Genomic DNA, 17,919 nt, shown 5'->3' with positions numbered 1-17,919 from the left:
AAAAGAGATTTTTAGAAAATATCAACTCATATATGCAAAAATTACGAAGAATAATAAGCTGCAGATGGGTAAAAAAGCACACAATATATTATTTGGAGTATTCATAGTAATCTTCGCGGGACTCATAGCAAGTAAGCTCATTCACTTCAACTACGTATAATTAGATAATGACTTATATTTTTTGAAATCTCAGACCCGTAATTTCAGACATGCACATGAATAAACGTTTCTTCTTTCGTTATTTTCAGTAATTCTTTACTTATGCATAAGCAATTCGATATGTTTTCAAAAACAAGTCAAAAAAGTTAATAAAAGTAATCATACTTTGTTCATTACAGATACAAACCCATCTGACCAAATGTAATGATAAAATTTTAAACGCAATTTGCAGAATGTCAAGAGTACAATGAGCAAGCCTGTAAGCTCAGCGACCAGTCATCTCCAGCTATCGATGAACTGCAAGCTAAAATAAATCAAGATGACGCTGTACCAGGACAATTTCCTCACCAGGTAATCCTTTATTCTTGAATTACACAAAGGTGAATAACTAAAAAGTATTTTTTCCTCGTACCTACGTGCTAAGGCGTTTATAGAACTCGTAAACTCGAAAAAATCAACGGTGCATCTATGCGGAGGCTCATTAATCAGCGAATATTTCGTTTTGACTGCTGCTCATTGCATAATTCAAGCAGGGTAAGTAGAAGTACACACAAGCAGTTGTAAAAATTATCCATTCGAAGATATCATACGAGTATTTTTATAATAATTCGTTGAATTTCGATTCATTTTCTAGAGGTAATCCGAAAATTCAAGTAGAATTGGGAAATGTGTTCTTGAAATCAGGCAAAGAGTACAAGGTAAAAGAGTTCCACGTACATCCTGGATTTTCCGAAAAACGAATCTATAATGATATTGCTCTTCTGAAACTTGATACAAAAGTAAATTTCAGCTCAACCATAAGACCCATATGTTTGAACACAGATTATAACATCGAGAAATACCACAACGCCACCACATCAGGATGGGGTTTAGAACGTCTGGCATCAGGTAACTTAGGTAACATGTGCGATTAAAACTGGAATTTTTGTATCGAAAATACACCTTTCGGTTTCGTTTTCTGAAATGAATACGAAACGACATTCTCAAAATAATAATTAGTGCACTTTCGCAGGTAAAATCGGTAATTCGACTTCAAATCTCAAGATAATAAAGTTACGTATAGACGAAAAACACGAGTCAATTTGTGGTGTACATCCAGCAGCATATGATGAAGATTCACAGCGTATAATTTGCACACATAGCTCCGAAGAAGACAAACATGAGGTACATATAATAACTGCTAAACTAACACGTTGTAACTTCAAAAAGACACAATAATACATATTAACTTGAATTATTTTTCTTTTCATTGTACGTAGGGTGATGCAGGAGGACCACTACAGGTATGGTCCAAAGGATGCTCTGATGGAAAGACTACACTTTACGAATTACTCGCAGTGAATTCAAGGAACGTAAAACCACGTACTCCGGATAAAGGTCGAGGAATTATTTTTATAAAAATTGAACCTTACATTCGTTGGATCGGGGAAATCGTCTGGCCCTGAATATCGAAGTCTACAATGTTCATCAACATCATCGGTTATTTCAATGTTTTTTAAATTTCGAAATAAAATTTTCTTTTAAACTCTGCAAAAGATATTTCACAGTGAGTTTTTTCTCTTTCAACTCCAAAAATTCGTGCACCAAAAAAAAAAAAAAAAACGTTCGTTGTATACGCAGGACTGTTGCAAAAATCAAAAATCAAAAATTTGTGCTTTTTCATGCCACTTTTATAGGTATTCAAAAGTAATCTTTTATTTAAAAAAAACAAAGAATTTTTTCACAAGGTGTGCAACAAAACTCCCAGACACAAAAAAATCATGATTTTTATGACTTTTTCATGATCTATTTTTCACATTTTTACCGCATGAAAATACCTCTACCCCCCCCCCCCCCCAATAGATAACTTGAAACTGCGATAATTTTTTTTAATGTTTTTACGAAAGTAGGTATTTCAGTTTTTTCATATTGCTAATTTTTTGAGAAAAAAAAATATAATTTTTATCATTTTATGGGCTTTTTAAAAAATTTTCAAGTGTGTTTCGAGAAAAATTCATGACTTTCATGACCATCTACAAGAAAACACGACTTTTTCATGACTTTCATGGCCCCCTTTAAAAAATTTAAACTAATGCTTTACGAATATAGTGAAGGAATAAATGGATAAATCTTGATCAGGGATGCCACACCTTGATCACCAAAATGAAATTACTTTTGAGAAGTTATCTCAAAAGTGATGAATCGAATTTTTGGATTGGGGGGCACCTTTAATTTGTTGGCAATTTGAGGCAACAAAGTGAGAATTTTAGCAAAAGAAGGGGCTTTTCAGCAATAATACGAAACTTTTTGCTACCTTTGGCAGGAACCAGAAAACTGAAAAAATGTTTCTATCAGACTCGACTTGGGTACTAATTTTTTCTTTTTGAAAGAAAAAAAACTTTAGTGACTAAAAAACTTGAGAAAGTAACGAGACGTTATTTAAAAAAGTGACAAAACATGAGCAAAACATTTTAATGCAGAAAAAAAATCACCAAAAAAAAGCCAGAACATTTCGTTTTTAATTAAAATCTAAAAATGGAACTCGATGGAAACTTCCACCTACAATTTTTGCAAAAAGCAGGACTTTTTGACAATTAGTGCCAAAAAAGGTAATCATTTTTTCGTAATTTTTCAACAAAAGCTGATTCTGCAACTTTTTTATTTAAAAAAAAAAAATCAAGATTTTTGGCCATTTGTGGCAACAAAGTAGAAATTTCAGCAAAAGAAGGTTTTTCAGCAATTTCTGGTAACAAAGCGACACGTCAAGACAAATTTCTAAAAAAGAGTGAAATTTTTCGAAATTTTTTTCCAAAAAACGCAATCAACTTTTAGCTATTTTTTTCTTCAAAAAATGAGAGTTTTTTGGGATTTAGGACTTTTTTGCTACTTTTGGCAGGAACAAGACTTCGACAGTAATTTAGAAATTTTTGGAAATTTTGACAGAAAATTTGCAAAATGCAAGACTGACAATTTTTGCAAAAAGAACTTTTTAGAAATTGATAGCAAAAGGTATACTTAATCTACTGTTTAGAAAATGGCGGGGAAAAAATGAGAAAGCAATTTTTGCTAAAAACAGAAAATTTTGATTAAAATAAGAAACTTTGAAAATTTTAGCAAAAATTAAGACTTTTTGGCAATTACCCAGTAAGCATGCTGTGACATTAATATCACAGTGATGTAATTTTGTGATGTGTATAGGACATTACAAAGTAATATTTCTGTGACATTTTTGCGACATTGCTTTGGAATGGAAAAAGAAATATTTGGCTGCAAATGCTGCAATGTCTCAAAAATATAACTTTGATGATATCACATAGACATCACTAAAAGATATTACAGTGACATTTCTGCCTCAAACTATACCATTTTTACTTCTCGCAGATAAAGTATGTTGACAATTAGTATATAAGGAAGATACTGCCTCATACGAATTTGCCCTCCTTAATGATGGGCGCTGGAGACTTTGCCGAATGTGGCGGAGTCAACAGCCTCAAATCTCAACTCCAAACTTCTGGAGTTGAGAGAAGAGAATATTTTTGCAGAAAATACATCTTATTATTTTCACAATTCAAATGAACCCCAGTAATCGGTATTTCAACGACATTCAATGGGAATATTTTAGAAATATTTACATCAATATTGCATAGACATTTCCTGGTGACATATCTGTGACATTCTGTGACATTAAAAAATGTCACTGGGCCCTTCTGAGTGATGTCTGTGAGACCATTTTGATGGGTACATTTTATACCACCAGTTAATCTCAGAGACATCACAAAGTGATATTACACATCTCCGCGGTGATATTATGTGATGTCACTGTGACATTCCAATGCTTACTGGGTTGCTAATACCCAGTAAGCATTGGAATGTCACAGTGACATCACATAATATCACTGCGGAGATGTGTAATATCACTTTGTGATGTCTCTGAGATTAACTGGTGATATAAAATGTACCCATCAAAATGGTCTCACAGACATCACTCAGAAGGGCCCAGTGACATTTTTTAATGTCACAGAATGTCACAGATATGTCACCAGGAAATGTCTCTGCAATATTGATGTAAATATTTCTAAAATATTCCCATCGAATGTCGTTGAAATACCAATTATTGGAGTTCATTTGAATTGTGAAAATAATAAGATGTATTTTCTGCAAAAATATTCTCTTCTCTCAACTCCTGAAGTTTGGAGTTGAGATTTGAGGCTGTTGACTCCGCCACATTCGGCAAAGTCTCCAGCGCCCATCATTAATGAGGGTAAAGTCGCATGAGGCAGTATCTTTCTTATATACTAATTGTCAACATACTTTATCTGTGAGAAGTAAAAATGGTATAGTTTGAGGCAGAAATGTCACTGTAATATCTTTTAGTGATATCATCAAAGTTATATTTTTGAGACATTGCAGCCAAATATTTCTTTTTCCATTCCAAAGCAATGTCGCAAAAATGTCACAGAAATATTACTTTGTAATGTCCTATACACATCACAAAATTACATCACTGTGATATTAATGTCACAGCATGCTTACTGGGAACTCGTACCGAATCTTGAAGCGAAAGCCACCCAAAGTATATTTTTTCGAAATCAATTTCATTGTAAGGTACTTGAATAATAGTTGGCTGTTGAAATTACAAAACACAACTATTTGTGAAATTTATCAGTTGAGTTTATCGACAGATGAAAAAAAAATACATTATTTGAGATTTTGGGAAAATACATTTATATATGTAGTACATCAACGTTAACTTGGTTCGCAATTTACGAGAATAACAAGCTCAAGATGAATATTTTCGAATTGACAGGATTCTGTGTATGCGTTTGCTGTCTTGGAGTGGTACTAGTGATAGCGATAATAGTTATAAGTAAGTAAGCTCGTAATTAGTATAAATGTTAATATTAACAAATTTTTGAAACCAACAATCAAACACTTTTAAATCATGTGTCCTTTTTCTACTTCGTTATTTTCAGTTATTGTAAACTTGGCAAAATAGGTTTCTATGAAGCCGACGAATGAACCTCCAAAAGTATATTTTCGGACAACAGCTGATGAAAGTAACCACGATATTTTTTCGTAATCAATTCCATTGTAAGGTACTTGAATAATAGTCGGCTGTTGAGAATGTATAGAAATATTACCAATTACAAATACAACTATTTGTCAAATTTATCAGTCGAGTTTATTCATTATCACTGTCAAGCGATTATCTACAGATAAAAAAAAAGTACATTATTTTAGATTTTGGCTAAATATAATACATTAACGTTAACTTGGTTCGGAAATTACGAGGATAACGAGCTCGAGATGAATATTCTGGAATGGACAGGATTCGTTGTATGCGCTGGATGTGTTCTACTAGCAGTGGTCGGATTTTTCTGTAAGCTCGTATAATTAGTATGTTAATTTTAACACTCTCGATAGTCGCTCGAGTGATCAAATGCCCGTTTTCTTCCCACGTTTGGATAAAATATTCAACTAGTAAAATACCATTCTACTACGTTATTTTCAGGGGTAAAGGATAAATTCAGTGGTAAACCGAAGGATGAACCTCCGAAGACTGAACCTCCGAAAACTAAACCTCCGCAAACTGAACCTCCAAAAGTATATATTCGGACAACAGCTGATGAAAGTAACCACGTTTAGTGCTCATTACTGACCTTTTCCATCACCTGACTATACGCGTAATAATAAATTTTCAAATTGATATTTTGTAGAATGTGACGAATATAATACACAAATCTGTGAGCTTGTTGATCGTACGCGCCGGTCAATTCCACCCACCTATGATTCGAATCGCATAATAAATTACCACGGAACCGCTAGTGAAGGAGACTTTCCTCACCAGGTGATTAGATCCTATATTCTAGAATTTTACACTCTGATGCGGAAAATCGATACAATGTCCAATTTTCCATCAAGTGAGGAGTATGTATTTTCTTCCCTAAGTATCATTTACGATTTTATTTGTGTGCTAAGGCTTTAATACTATTCACAAAGAAGAATGATCGGAAAATAACATGTGGAGGTACATTAATCAGCAGGAATTTCGTTTTAACTGCTGCTCAATGCTTACATCTAGCAGGGTACGTATAACATACGAGTACAGTTACACACACAAACAGTCGAAACGGATTACAAATTATTTGTAAAATTCGCTGAATTTTGATTTTCTTCTTATGTTAAAGAGCTAAACCCAAAATTGAAGTCAAATTGGGAACCGTGTACGCGAATTCTGATAAGGATAACGGAAAATCATACGGGGTAGAAAAAATCCATGTGCATCCATCATATTCCGAAGCACGAGTGCTTCACGATATTGCTCTTTTGAAACTTGATAAAAAAGTCGACTTCAGCCAAATGATAAGACCGATTTGTTTAAACACGAAATATCTCGGGAAAGACCACTATCCAAAGACCGTCGCATTAGGATGGGGCAGCTACACTACGGGTAAGTAGCCTATCTAATTTACATTAGTTTTAAAATCTGTACACATGAGAAGATTTAAAAAACAACTTACGAGTAGTAAAATGAATGTGGTTTGAACTCTCACTCTTCGATTTGAATGAAGATCAAAAGATGATATCCTGAACCCCCCCCCCCCCCCAAATAAAAAATTTCAGATTGAGCTCATTTTTCAATTTTTAGCGAATTTTTGAACATTTGAAAAATTTTAAAATTCAAAGACCATTTTCAAACTTTTTTGCGAAATATGACTTTTTAGGAGCAAATCGAGTCAATGTGAATAATTCCTTCGGTTGAACTCCCATACACTAACAAATATGTAGTAGGTAGTTTTGGGCCATTCTGGATCTTTTATCGATTCTTCAGTTTAATCCACTCTCTAAATTTGAAACAGTCAAGTTTAGAGAGCAGAAATCTGAAATCGATCTTGAATAGACATAAATGAACTTGAGCAACTCTCGGACATTTCAGATGGTTATCAAGACGTTCCATGGTTGTGAGTTTAAAGTTTGATTTTTGACTAATTCGAAAATCCATAAAAAGTGAAAATCCCCTATCTCTAAAACGGTAGTATTCAACGAAAACAATCGAAAGGACGTCCAATGAGCACTGATCAAAGTTATAAGAGCTAAACTTCATTCATGGACATTCTCAGAACGATTGACGACATTTGTTCAAAACAACTGCTTCTAATACATCTTTTTTGAAAATTAGATTTCTTTCATTTTTTTCTAGAATTTACTGATGATCAAAAATTTTTTTTTGAATTCACACTCCCGAAATTTTGTGATACATACGAGTAACTCTTCAGGTAATTGATCCATCAGTACGACTTTCCGAGGTCGTTTGTCTGCTTGTGTGACCTTGTAAGGTCATTGACCCATCTGACTGGCTTCTTGAGGTGACTGATCTACCTGTCTAGCCTCTCCTAGTCGTTTGTCTGCCTGTCTGGCCTTTCGAGGTTTTCTGAATGTCTGACTGACTTTTCGAGACCATTGACCCACCTGTCAGGTCTCTAAAGATATGTGTGTCTGGCGTTTCAACGTCATTGACCTGTCAATATGGCTTTCCAAGGTCATCTGTCTGCTTTTATTACTTTTCGAGGTCATTGTCCTTTCTGACTAGGCTTTTAAGAGTATGTACTGGCCTACATGTCCAGCCTCTCATGGCCGTCTGTCTGCTTTTCTGGCATTTTGAGGTCATTGACCTGTCTGCCTGGTTTCTCAAGGTCGTCATCTGTTTGCCCAGCCTCATGTATCTGAACTCTCAGGGTTCACTGACCTTACTGTCTAGCTTCTAAAGGTAGTCAGTCTGGCTTATCAAGAACATTTTCACCGTCAGTACGGCTTTCCAAAGTCATTTGTCTGTCTGTCTAGCCTCTCATGGTCGTCAGTTTAGCTTTTCAGGGTCATTGAACCGTATGTCTGGCCTCTCAAAGCTGTCTGCATCTCATCTCCGGAAAAAATCTCTACCACGAAAATAGCGAACGTAAGATAAGTAGCACAGTAGAAAAAATGGTGGTCTCCACCATAAAAATTTGTTATTTATTGATTATGTTTTTTTCAATTGGATTTGACTTCTAGCGTCTGAAATTTTGGTCGTATGAGTTTAAAGATACGCTGTTTCGATCTAGCTTGAATTCGTTCAAACCGAAGATTACCTATGAGTTCAGAAGGTTTCCTAGTAATATAATATCGTAACAATTAATTATCTATCATTGTAAGGGTACAGTTACTCGTATAGTTCAAGTCTCAAGTGGGCACAACTACATATAGACGAGGATCGAAATTCAGTTTGCGGCGAATCTCTAAAAGCATTTGGTAACGACGCACAACGTTTAATTTGTACATTCAATAAAGATGGCGCCGTCGCATATCAAGTATGATTGGTACACCAAAATATCGTAAACTTGAAAAATATAATAGGTACCTAATACCTGTACATCATGACCTGAAATTTTTCCTTTAGGGTGATTTTGGAGGACCACTGCAGATATCCAAGAAAGGATGTGCTGATGAAAATACTTCATTTTATGAATTACTTGGAGTGTTTTCAAGGTACCAAAGATTGGTGGACGACAAAGGGAGCGGTCGATATAATCATTTTACCAAAGTGGCACTCTACGTCCCATGGATTGAGAAAATCGTCTGGTCATAGATATCCAAGTGTGAATATTCCATCAGTCTTATCAGCAATTACTTATATAATGTGTATTGTGTATTTGTAATAAGTATAATTCAATTCATATGTATCAACTGCCGTTTTTTTTTTTTTTGTTAATAGGATGTTTTCAATTAAAAGCTATAGAAAATGTTTTAACTTTTAAGCAGTAATTTTTTTCACTCAGCTCGCCAATAGCGAGATAGCTCATCAGTACATTACGTAACTTTAAGCTTTTTTTTAAATAATTAGTAGAGGGTGTGTAAGTTCTTGCGAAGAATGAGAAGCGAAAATTCAAATTCTGACTCCTCCTCATAGTTGAAAAAACTGGAAATTGAAAGCGTATTTCCAGGTAAAATAGGCGAAATGGCTTTGTTCCCAGATTTGGAAAATTATGATGGATTATTATTGGGCACTTCCAAAAAAAATTTCGAGCCGAATTTCCGCCCCTCAACCCACCTCTTTGAACAGTATATCTAAAAACACTTTTTTGCGGAAAAAAATCAATATCCATGAGTAGTGGGGAGAAAATTATGGTACCATGCGGAATGTGTAGGGGAAGCATGGGCCTTTCAACACGATTTTTTTCAAAATTTTTCATCATAGGTGGGGATAAAATTGACAAAAAAAAAGTTTGAACCGCCACAGTTCCGGATTGAAGGGTTCAACACAACAAACACTGTTTTCGCCAAAATGTGTCTTTTTACAAGGACTATTTGCCTATCAATCCATAAAATAAAAATATGTACGCAAGAAAAAAACTAAAAAATAAGTAGGTAAGTAAGTACGCCTTTTTCGAATTTTTTTATTTTTGTAAAATTATGTAAAATATGCAAAAAAAAGTACGATTTTGCAAAAAATATACATTTTCATCTAACGTTATCAAAAAAGTCTTAATATTTTTTGTAAAAATGAACAAAAACCTTGTTGTTGGCCAAAATTTCAAAAAGTTATAATTTCAATAAAACTATCTAAAAATCTTGACTTTTGTAAAAATTATCAAAAAAGCATCTATTTTTTGTCAAAATGCTAAAAAAATCTTATCACCAGAATAATTGTCAAAAAAGTCTCATTTATGACAAAATTGTATCTAAGTTTCTTTTTTTTTAAATTTTTTCGACAAATCTCAACTTTTGTCAAAATCGCCAAAAAAGCACTGTTTTTGGCCATAATTGTTGAAAAATACTTACATTTTTCTTCCAACATTATCAAAAAAGTCCTAATAAGTATTTTTTGTAAAAATGAACAAAAAACCCAGTTTGTTAGTCAAAATTTCAAAAATTCTTATTTTTGCCAGAATTTATCAAAATATCTTGACTTTTTGTAAAAGTTGTCCAAAAAGCACCTGTTTTTGCCAAAATGTTCAGAAAATTTCATCACCAGAATAGTTGTCAAAAAAGTCTGATTTTGTCAAAATTTTACAGAAAGTTTCTTTTTTGAAAAAATTATTTAAAAATCCCAACTTTTGTCAAAATTGTCAAAAAAGCACTGTTTCTTGCCAAAATTGTCGAAAAATACTCACCTTTTTTTGACGTTATCAAAAATGTCCTAGGTAATATTTTTTTTGCCTATTCTTGGAAATTTTTAGAAGATCAACTTGCGACATTTTCATTTTGATGGTTTTTTTTCATCAAGCGTTGTGGAAACGTGTTTAAATTGAAAAGAATGTGAGAATTGTAACAAAATTGCTCTGACCTCAATTCGAATTTTTTTTGGTATTTTTTTATTCTCATGACGAGCTTCTTTTGAACACTTTTTCTAAAGTGAAATTTGACGCTCAACATTCTAAACATTTTTCGCATACTTCTCGTACTTTTGTGGGGAAAAAACGCGAAAAACGCGTATTTTTCAAGTTGTTTTTTTTTTTTTGCAAATATGAGCCCTTTGCGGACAAAACTTTAATTTTATGGATTGGCAGGAAGAAAGTACTAGTAATAAGAAGATACATTTTGGTGAAAACTGTTTTTGCGTCCAACCCTTCGATCCGAAGCTGTGACGGTTTAAAGTTTTCTTCTGTCAATTTTACCCCCACCACTACAAAATAAAATGTTGAAAAAAATCATGTCGAAAGGCCCAGGCTTCCTCTACACATTTCGTGTGGTACCAGAATTTTCTCGCCACTACTCATGGATATAGATTTTTTTCCCGCCAAAAAACCTGTTTTTTGACTACACTGTCCAAGGGAGGTGGTTTGAGGAGCGGGACCAACATTTTTTTTTGGAGGTACCTAACTATAATCCATCATAATATTCCAAAACTGGGAACAGGGCCATTCGCCTATTTTACTAGGGAATTTACAATTTTTCACGCTAAATAAGTAATCATTTGTTTCAGGGTACGTAAAAACTCCCTTTTTGATTCAATTTTTCGAGAATTGAAGAGGACAGTTCTAAAATATAATTTCTGTTTTATTTTATTCGAAAACGTTCAATTTTGTAAAATTCAACGAGTGGATCGTGATGCACATCAAGAGAATCATAGACCCAAAAACAAGCATAAAGAAAGTTCCCAATTTCTGATTTTTCATATTTAATTAGGACAACGATTGAAATTTGTTGCATTTTCTCAACTACACAAAGTATTGCTCTGACAATTCATCAAAATCAACGAATTCATTCGACACACCTCATCCTCCCCCTCCAAACACCGAACATAAAACATCAACGATACCAAATACTAGCCACATATTATTTCCAAATTTCCCAGACATCCTATTCCAAAAAATATCTACCTATTAATACGCGGCTACAACCAATCGGGCATTAAATTACGTTATTTTCAGGGGCACTTCCATTGATAACGTTTCGTTCTCAACTCGCAAGTATGTTATCTTTTCAACAAAGGTGTACCTTTATTTCAAGTAATTCAACGAATACGCTTACGTGAAATGAAACTTATGTACATCGTACTGATCGTCGGCATAGGCATAGGGGGAGGTACGCGATTGTTTTCTCTATATCTTTTCATGATACGTGTTTATTCGCAAAAAAGTAATCTTCGAATATTTTTTCATATTAGCTGTTGTCATGCTTGTTGGATTAATTTCCCTTATTGGAATTTCATTCAGACCATTCACTAAGGCCGAACAAAGTAATGCTCGCTTATTTTATTATTTCACTACGATAATTAGCTCATGAAACGTCATATTCGCAGAATGCAACCAGTATGTCGCGTTCGCATGCGAAACAAAGAATCGATTGCCGGAAGAACAAGTAACTCAAAAGCCAACTTCCAGTGATACCATAAAGGCCGTATGGCACGGCAACGTAGTTCATCGTGGACATTTACCTCACATGGTATTCATCCATACAAACACACCATTCAAATACATATGTATGTAAGACGAAATACCTCGATAACGTTTTTATTTTGTTAAGGTCTTCATACACACTACTATAAGTAAGACGATATGCGGTGGATCTTTGATCAGCGAGAATTTCTTCATAACTGCTAAACACTGCGGCGAAAAAATCCAGTAAGTAGTTCTCGAATTCAAGTTAAACTTTGAGTAGGTATAGACCCTCTTGAAGGGTGCTTCGTCACGATGGTGGATAGGGAGATGTACCTACGTAAGTCTAACTACTATCTATCATTTTTCTTTAGAGTGGAAGGCGCCAAAATTCTGATAGGAGTGGTAATTCTCGAAGAAGATAAAAGTAGTCAAACGTTTTCCAGCAGCGAGGTATATTTCTACCCTGGTCCTTCAGGAACGATGAAAGACGATATTTGTCTAGTGAAACTGAACGCTTCAGTGACGTTCACTGCTTACATAAGACCTATCTGTTTGAATATCGATCAGAATGTCCAATCGAACCAACTGACTGCGTCAGGATGGGGAAAACACGAGGGTAAGTTCACATGAGATTTTTAAAAAAAAATGGATTTCAAAATTGTAGAAACAAATCATCCCACATAACGACTTAAGAAAAATAAAAACCATCCATCGAAGTGAAAATATACGTGATTTTTTTTTCAGGTAACTTTTTCAGCAGAGAATTAAAAGAAGTAAAACTGGAGTCGCTCCCGGAATCCTTCTGTAATGCATCATTTCCACAAACGTACAACTCGACTACATTTATCTGCGCTGGTTCTCAAAATGTATACGCCGATGCCTGCGAAGTAAGTGTGAAGTTGATGGACAAATACAAATATAGACGAAGTATGTTCATGTCATAAATTTATAATCGTACGTACGTACTTCTAAATACTCGTATACAGGGTGACTCCGGAGGACCATTGCAGATGCCACATAAAACAAGCCCTTGTCCACATGTTTACCACCTAGTTGGAGTCGTTTCACGTGGGGCGCCGTGTCAACCAGGACCTAGCAAAGCATACGGCATTTATGCAAAAGTAGCATTTTATATTCCGTGGATCGAGAAAACTGTTTGGCCGTAGAACATTAGGAATTCAATTTTACCAATTTAATCGTGTTCAATGTAGGTTTCAATACATATATTTCGTTGATCGTTTACTTTTGGCTTCCAGAGAAAATTCCTATACAGATGCATCAATTTCTTCAGGAAGGGATGAGGGAAAGTGGGGTCGGAAAGTATACAAGACTGAATTTTCTCAGATCAAGATTTGGCTGTTTAAAAAAAAAAAAAAAAAAAAAAAAAACTTAAAAATGGAATAGAAACTCAAAATTTTGTAAAACAAGAAAAAAAATCGAAATTTGGTTTAAAAAATGATAAAAACGAGACACTTTTGAAAAAGAGCATAATTTTTTACAATTTAGGAAAAAATGGCAAGTTTTTTTTACAATTTGAAGGAAAAGCAAAATTTTGCCATTTTGACAAGAAAGTTGGGTTATTGGCAACTTTGGCAAAAACAACAAGATTTTTTGTAATTCTGACAAAAGAGCGTGATTCTTGCAAGTTGACCGTAACAGCAGAATACTTTTGCAAGTTTCATAATGCAGGATTCTGTTTTGTAAGTTTGTCAAAAAAAAACACGATTTTGGTATTTTTGAGAAAAAAATCAAGTTTTTCCAAGTTTATAGTAAGACAGAAGATTTTTTTTGCAAATTTGACAAGAATGCAGCAGCATTTTTTGGACACTTTTGGCGATATACCTAATTTTGCCAAAAAGCAAGATTTTTTGGGGTTTGGCAATTTTTACAAAAAAACAAGATTTTTGTTGAGAAAGACAATAGGATTTTTCGAAAGTTTTGGTAAGAATGCAGGATTTTGACAAACAAGATTGGCAGAAACAGTATTTTAGCAATTTTTGCAAAAAATAAAAAACTGTTTCATAATTATGTATTGCAAAACACAAAAACTTTTTGGCACAATTTCGTAAAAAAAAAAAAAAAAAAAAAAAAGAACAAGGGTAAGATAGAAAAGCACAAAGCATAAGGAAAAAATCAAGACAAGTAATTTAAAGAAAACAGACTGGATAGGATTGTTGAAACACTCTGTACCAAGTTTGTATCAACAAAATTTTCTATACTACCTTATTTCAATTCCATCTCGTTATATGCCTTCGTTTGGCAAAATATACAATGTAACTCTCCTCCCTCGCTTCAATAAGGAAAGCATCAAATCATTGCTGGAAAGCGTGTTTCTTTAAAAAAAAATATAAATTCGAATACAGGTTGCGATTATTTATTTTGATCACGCGAATATTTGTTGTTGTCTAACATAAAAGCATTGGACTATGGCTTGAATTATCAAATAGGTACTATGTATTCCTTGTTTAGGTAATGATTACATTTTTAATAAACGTAAAAGCGTCGAGATCAGTAAATTTATACTTCTCGCAGTCACTGAATTGATGTCAAACTAAAAGCGTATTATTTTAGAGTTGTTTCTTCAATCATGAATTTGCTAACTACTATATTATTAATTATCTCAACTATTTTAGGTAAGTAAGTTTTTAAGAAATACGTAATTAATGAAATAATTTAGACTATACACCCTTATTGGTTACGTAAGTTGATAATACCACTTGTGAGCCCATCTCTTTTTTGGAATCTTGACTCAAAATGATCAGAATTTTTTTCAAGACCATCGATATATAATATCGATATTCAAAAAAGTTCGTCTTACTTCTCCTTTCAACATCAATCCTTTCGCGTCCTAAAATTGCATCATGATTCAAAAAAAAAGTAGTAGTAGTAGGTAGTAGTAGTAGGTATATTTGCTGCAATAATTAGATAAAGATACATAGAATAAACGCAGCAACATTCATCAATTGAGCTGAACTGTCAAGATTACACAGACATTCCACACAAAGAACTGCAAGTCTGCTGGAGACTCCAGTAATTTTCAAAAAAGTCGCTGGAGCCTCCCAAACGACTTGAAATCCACCTGCAGTCGAGTTCCAAGCGTATTGAAATTAGTTTGCAAAATGAATTTCGACTTTCCAGCTCCAATTGACGAATTTTGAGGAAATTTCAAATTTCAAAATTCTGCTGCACGCTATAGAACTACTCAAAACGGTTTGAAACAGTTTCCAATCGATTTGGCAGGTCGAAAATAGAATATATCCTGAACTTCAGCTTTCTACGCCAATTTAATAAAATTTTTATTTTTTCCTCTCCATTTTGGCCTAAATTTAGTTTTCAAAAATTCACCAAAAATCGAAAAAGGCACTTAAGCACTTGAAATTTTGACAGGTGATGAATTTCTTGCCTGCTCTTTCAATCTACCTTTGTAACATGTAAAAAATTTGTGCAAGTCCTATGCTGGAACGCAAAATTTGTGATTTCGGCTCACCTGTCAATCAAAATGGCCACCATTTTGTAAGTAAGGTCACTTTTTTTAGGACAAGGGCTAGAAATGTTCCTTGGCTATAGTACTACTCCTTTGAGAAAAAAGTTGCCCTAGAGGATCGACCGCTGGGGGGGGGGTGCAATAGATCCTTATGCAAGGCCCCACTATATGATTATGTTTTTTTTTCTCATTGAGAATATTAATACTCATTGATTTTTTTTCAGGCTCAAACAACAATGCGATACACGCGGTCGATGTTTCACGTCCACTTTTCCGAACCACTAAAATAGTTTCAACCACGCCAGCAATCGACCTTTACAAAAAAAACGAATTCACTGTTCAAGAAGCGTACAATATTACACAAATTATACCACTCACGACTGCGGAAATATCTAAAAATACTGCTAAATTTTATCGAACAATCAATTCGAAATCCTTACAGATTTCAAACAATATCGATGAAGTGACGGCAAAACTAACACATCCTTCATATTACGAAAGGCACCGCTACTCGTATAATCAACATCCACCAAAATTAGCCGTGAAAAATATCACTTGCGAATTTTCAAACTTTTTGAAGGTACGTAAATTTCAACGTGACATTATTACTCGTACTTGATTGTACTAAACATGCATTGATCATTTTTTTCAAATAACTATTGAAAAGTAAGATAGATGTTTCAATAACTGCTATAGCTAAACGAGCTTAAATGAAAGTGCTAAAACTGCATGTCGAACCAGAGTTCAAAATTTTTAAAAATCCTCAACTTTCGGGATTTTTTTGTTTTCTTGCAACTTTACATACTTGCGGGTTAAAAATGAATGAATAGTAAAAAGATACGGTATTGAGACTCCACACACATAATTTTAATATCTAAGTAAACAACAATTTGTTATTTAATCCAGTTTTATTTTGTTAGATAAAAATGAATACCCAGTCTATATTGGAACTAACAGGCTATTACAACATTAAAAACAATTCTACGACACTTCATACAGTTAAATACCTAATGCGCTTCGCAGGAATAAACATTTCTATACTTAAAACGTATAATCCAGCGAATCTTACGTCGTCTATCAGTGAAACGGATATCGAGATAGAATATCAGGACTTCAAAGTGAGTACATATCCTTTACCTACGTTAGCAAAGACTTTCGAAGCTAGACTAGGTATAAACGTCAAAATGATATTTAAGTAAGATGAGTATCTACCTAAGTAATTTCATGTACAAAGGTTTGATTCCATGATTCAACACACTGCAAATATTTCAGATCGAATTATCCGGAAACGATGGCGAAGAATTTGTTGCATTGAATTCCATGTCGTCCTTGATACAAGAAATCAAATCGTATTTTGAAAAAGAAATCATACGTTTTTTCCATTCGATGCAATCAACTTACGATAAAGTATTCACAACTTGTATGCAGCCTAAAGAAAATATTAACGAAAAGTTCGCCAACTTCTCAGCACACGAATTAGATCACTATTACCAAATTGGTAATGAAGGACCCGATTACTGGAAAATTGTCATGGATCAGATAACCATACGTGGATTGACAAATTTCAAAAATTTCTCGCTGAATACCGAGTCGAATGAATTACAATTATCGATCGAAAATGTATCAGGTAATGTGAACTGGTATTACCACAACGAATCTGATTTAAATGTGAAACCCTCGCAATTACACTTCAAGATCGATCGAATTAATATTGAAACCGATTTTGAAAAGATTATGCGAGTCCTACGAGATCGGAGTTACCTATTACTCATAAATTCACATTCATATGGTGACGTATTACTAGGCAGCGTAATTAAAATTGATGCAGCTTCAGTCGTTTGTGAGAATTCCAACGATAGCTTATCATCTTTAGCTTCGGCGATATTATTAGAAAAAACGAAAGTGTCTGTAATACGATCGATTACCGAATCGCTTCAAAACATTTATAACAACTATGACGATGAGCTCCGACAGTTCATCCGAGTTATGTAAGGATTGACAATTTGTATCACGTACCTACCAAACTTGTTTCTTTTTACTGAATATTCTCGGTACCCCGAAAAGGCTACGAAGTACATAGTTACTTCATCAAGAAAATCTTTGAAAAGTAATCGTAATTTAATATTTAGCTGATTTATAGTATGTACCTATTTCAAAATTGTTCATGTTGTACAACCTGACCAAATAAACATTATTTTCTTAAATCTATAAATGCTTTTCTAATAAGTATTTTATTGAAGATCAATTCGGTTACAAAAATCTAGATTTTCCAAAATCATAAAATGTCACCGGAGGTTCCAGAACGGCTTGAAATCACCTTCGGTCGACTCAGCATGCTGAATTTAGGATTCAAAACGGATTTTACCATTCCAGCTTTATTTAGTAAAATTTTGTGTGAATTGCAATTTCCATAAATCTGCTGATGGAGGCTCTAGACTT

At 33.9% G+C, this 17,919-nt stretch overlaps 3 protein-coding genes and 1 long non-coding RNA gene across 4 annotated transcripts; all 4 read left to right on the top strand.

The window, feature by feature from the left end:
* Positions 1-2: 2 nt before the first annotated feature.
* Positions 3-1,698, top strand: LOC135837266 (trypsin delta-like). The gene is made up of 7 exons (XM_065352478.1): positions 3-131; positions 249-314; positions 392-510; positions 584-693; positions 794-1,047; positions 1,172-1,323; positions 1,419-1,698. Exons 1-7 carry the CDS (start codon positions 65-67, stop codon positions 1,602-1,604), a joined length of 954 nt encoding a protein of 317 aa, XP_065208550.1. The 5' UTR covers positions 3-64; the 3' UTR covers positions 1,605-1,698.
* Positions 1,699-3,977: 2,279 nt separating this feature from the next.
* LOC135837262 (uncharacterized) lies at positions 3,978-5,310 on the top strand. The gene is made up of 2 exons (XR_010557160.1): positions 3,978-5,005; positions 5,112-5,310. It is a non-coding gene; the product is annotated as an uncharacterized LOC135837262 (long non-coding RNA).
* Positions 5,311-5,445: 135 nt separating this feature from the next.
* LOC135838204 (granzyme B-like) lies at positions 5,446-8,898 on the top strand. Its single transcript, XM_065353835.1, has 7 exons — positions 5,446-5,518; positions 5,651-5,770; positions 5,856-5,986; positions 6,118-6,224; positions 6,327-6,589; positions 8,329-8,483; positions 8,573-8,898. The coding sequence occupies exons 1-7, from the start codon at positions 5,446-5,448 to the stop codon at positions 8,759-8,761; spliced, it is 1,038 nt and encodes a 345-aa protein (XP_065209907.1). The 3' UTR covers positions 8,762-8,898.
* A 5,591-nt stretch (positions 8,899-14,489) lies between these two features.
* LOC135837264 (uncharacterized) lies at positions 14,490-17,692 on the top strand. Its single transcript, XM_065352476.1, has 4 exons — positions 14,490-14,629; positions 15,705-16,060; positions 16,401-16,598; positions 16,753-17,692. The coding sequence occupies exons 1-4, from the start codon at positions 14,584-14,586 to the stop codon at positions 17,470-17,472; spliced, it is 1,320 nt and encodes a 439-aa protein (XP_065208548.1). The 5' UTR covers positions 14,490-14,583; the 3' UTR covers positions 17,473-17,692.
* The last annotated feature ends 227 nt before the right edge of the window (positions 17,693-17,919 follow it).

This window comes from Planococcus citri, chromosome 2 (genome assembly GCF_950023065.1).
Source record: "Planococcus citri chromosome 2, ihPlaCitr1.1, whole genome shotgun sequence".
Taxonomy (NCBI): Eukaryota; Metazoa; Arthropoda; class Insecta; order Hemiptera; family Pseudococcidae; genus Planococcus; species Planococcus citri.
Note: the sequence above shows the minus strand (reverse complement) of the source record. Positions and strands in the feature narration are given on the sequence as shown.

Bases quoted from the DNA above. Each gene is read 5' to 3' on its own strand.
- LOC135837266 (XM_065352478.1), top strand. From the start codon at position 65: ATGGGTAAAAAAGCACACAATATATTATTTGGAGTATTCATAGTAATC. The intron at 132-248 runs GTAAGCTCATTC...CGTTATTTTCAG, and splicing joins CTTCGCGGGACTCATAGCAA to TAATTCTTTACTTATGCATA. The intron at 1,048-1,171 runs GTAACTTAGGTA...GCACTTTCGCAG, and splicing joins TTTAGAACGTCTGGCATCAG to GTAAAATCGGTAATTCGACT.
- LOC135838204 (XM_065353835.1), top strand. From the start codon at position 5,446: ATGAATATTCTGGAATGGACAGGATTCGTTGTATGCGCTGGATGTGTT. The intron at 6,225-6,326 runs GTACGTATAACA...CTTATGTTAAAG, and splicing joins CAATGCTTACATCTAGCAGG to AGCTAAACCCAAAATTGAAG. The intron at 8,484-8,572 runs GTATGATTGGTA...TTTTTCCTTTAG, and splicing joins ATGGCGCCGTCGCATATCAA to GGTGATTTTGGAGGACCACT.
- LOC135837264 (XM_065352476.1), top strand. From the start codon at position 14,584: ATGAATTTGCTAACTACTATATTATTAATTATCTCAACTATTTTAG. The intron at 16,061-16,400 runs GTACGTAAATTT...TTATTTTGTTAG, and splicing joins AATTTTCAAACTTTTTGAAG to ATAAAAATGAATACCCAGTC. The intron at 16,599-16,752 runs GTGAGTACATAT...CAAATATTTCAG, and splicing joins TAGAATATCAGGACTTCAAA to ATCGAATTATCCGGAAACGA.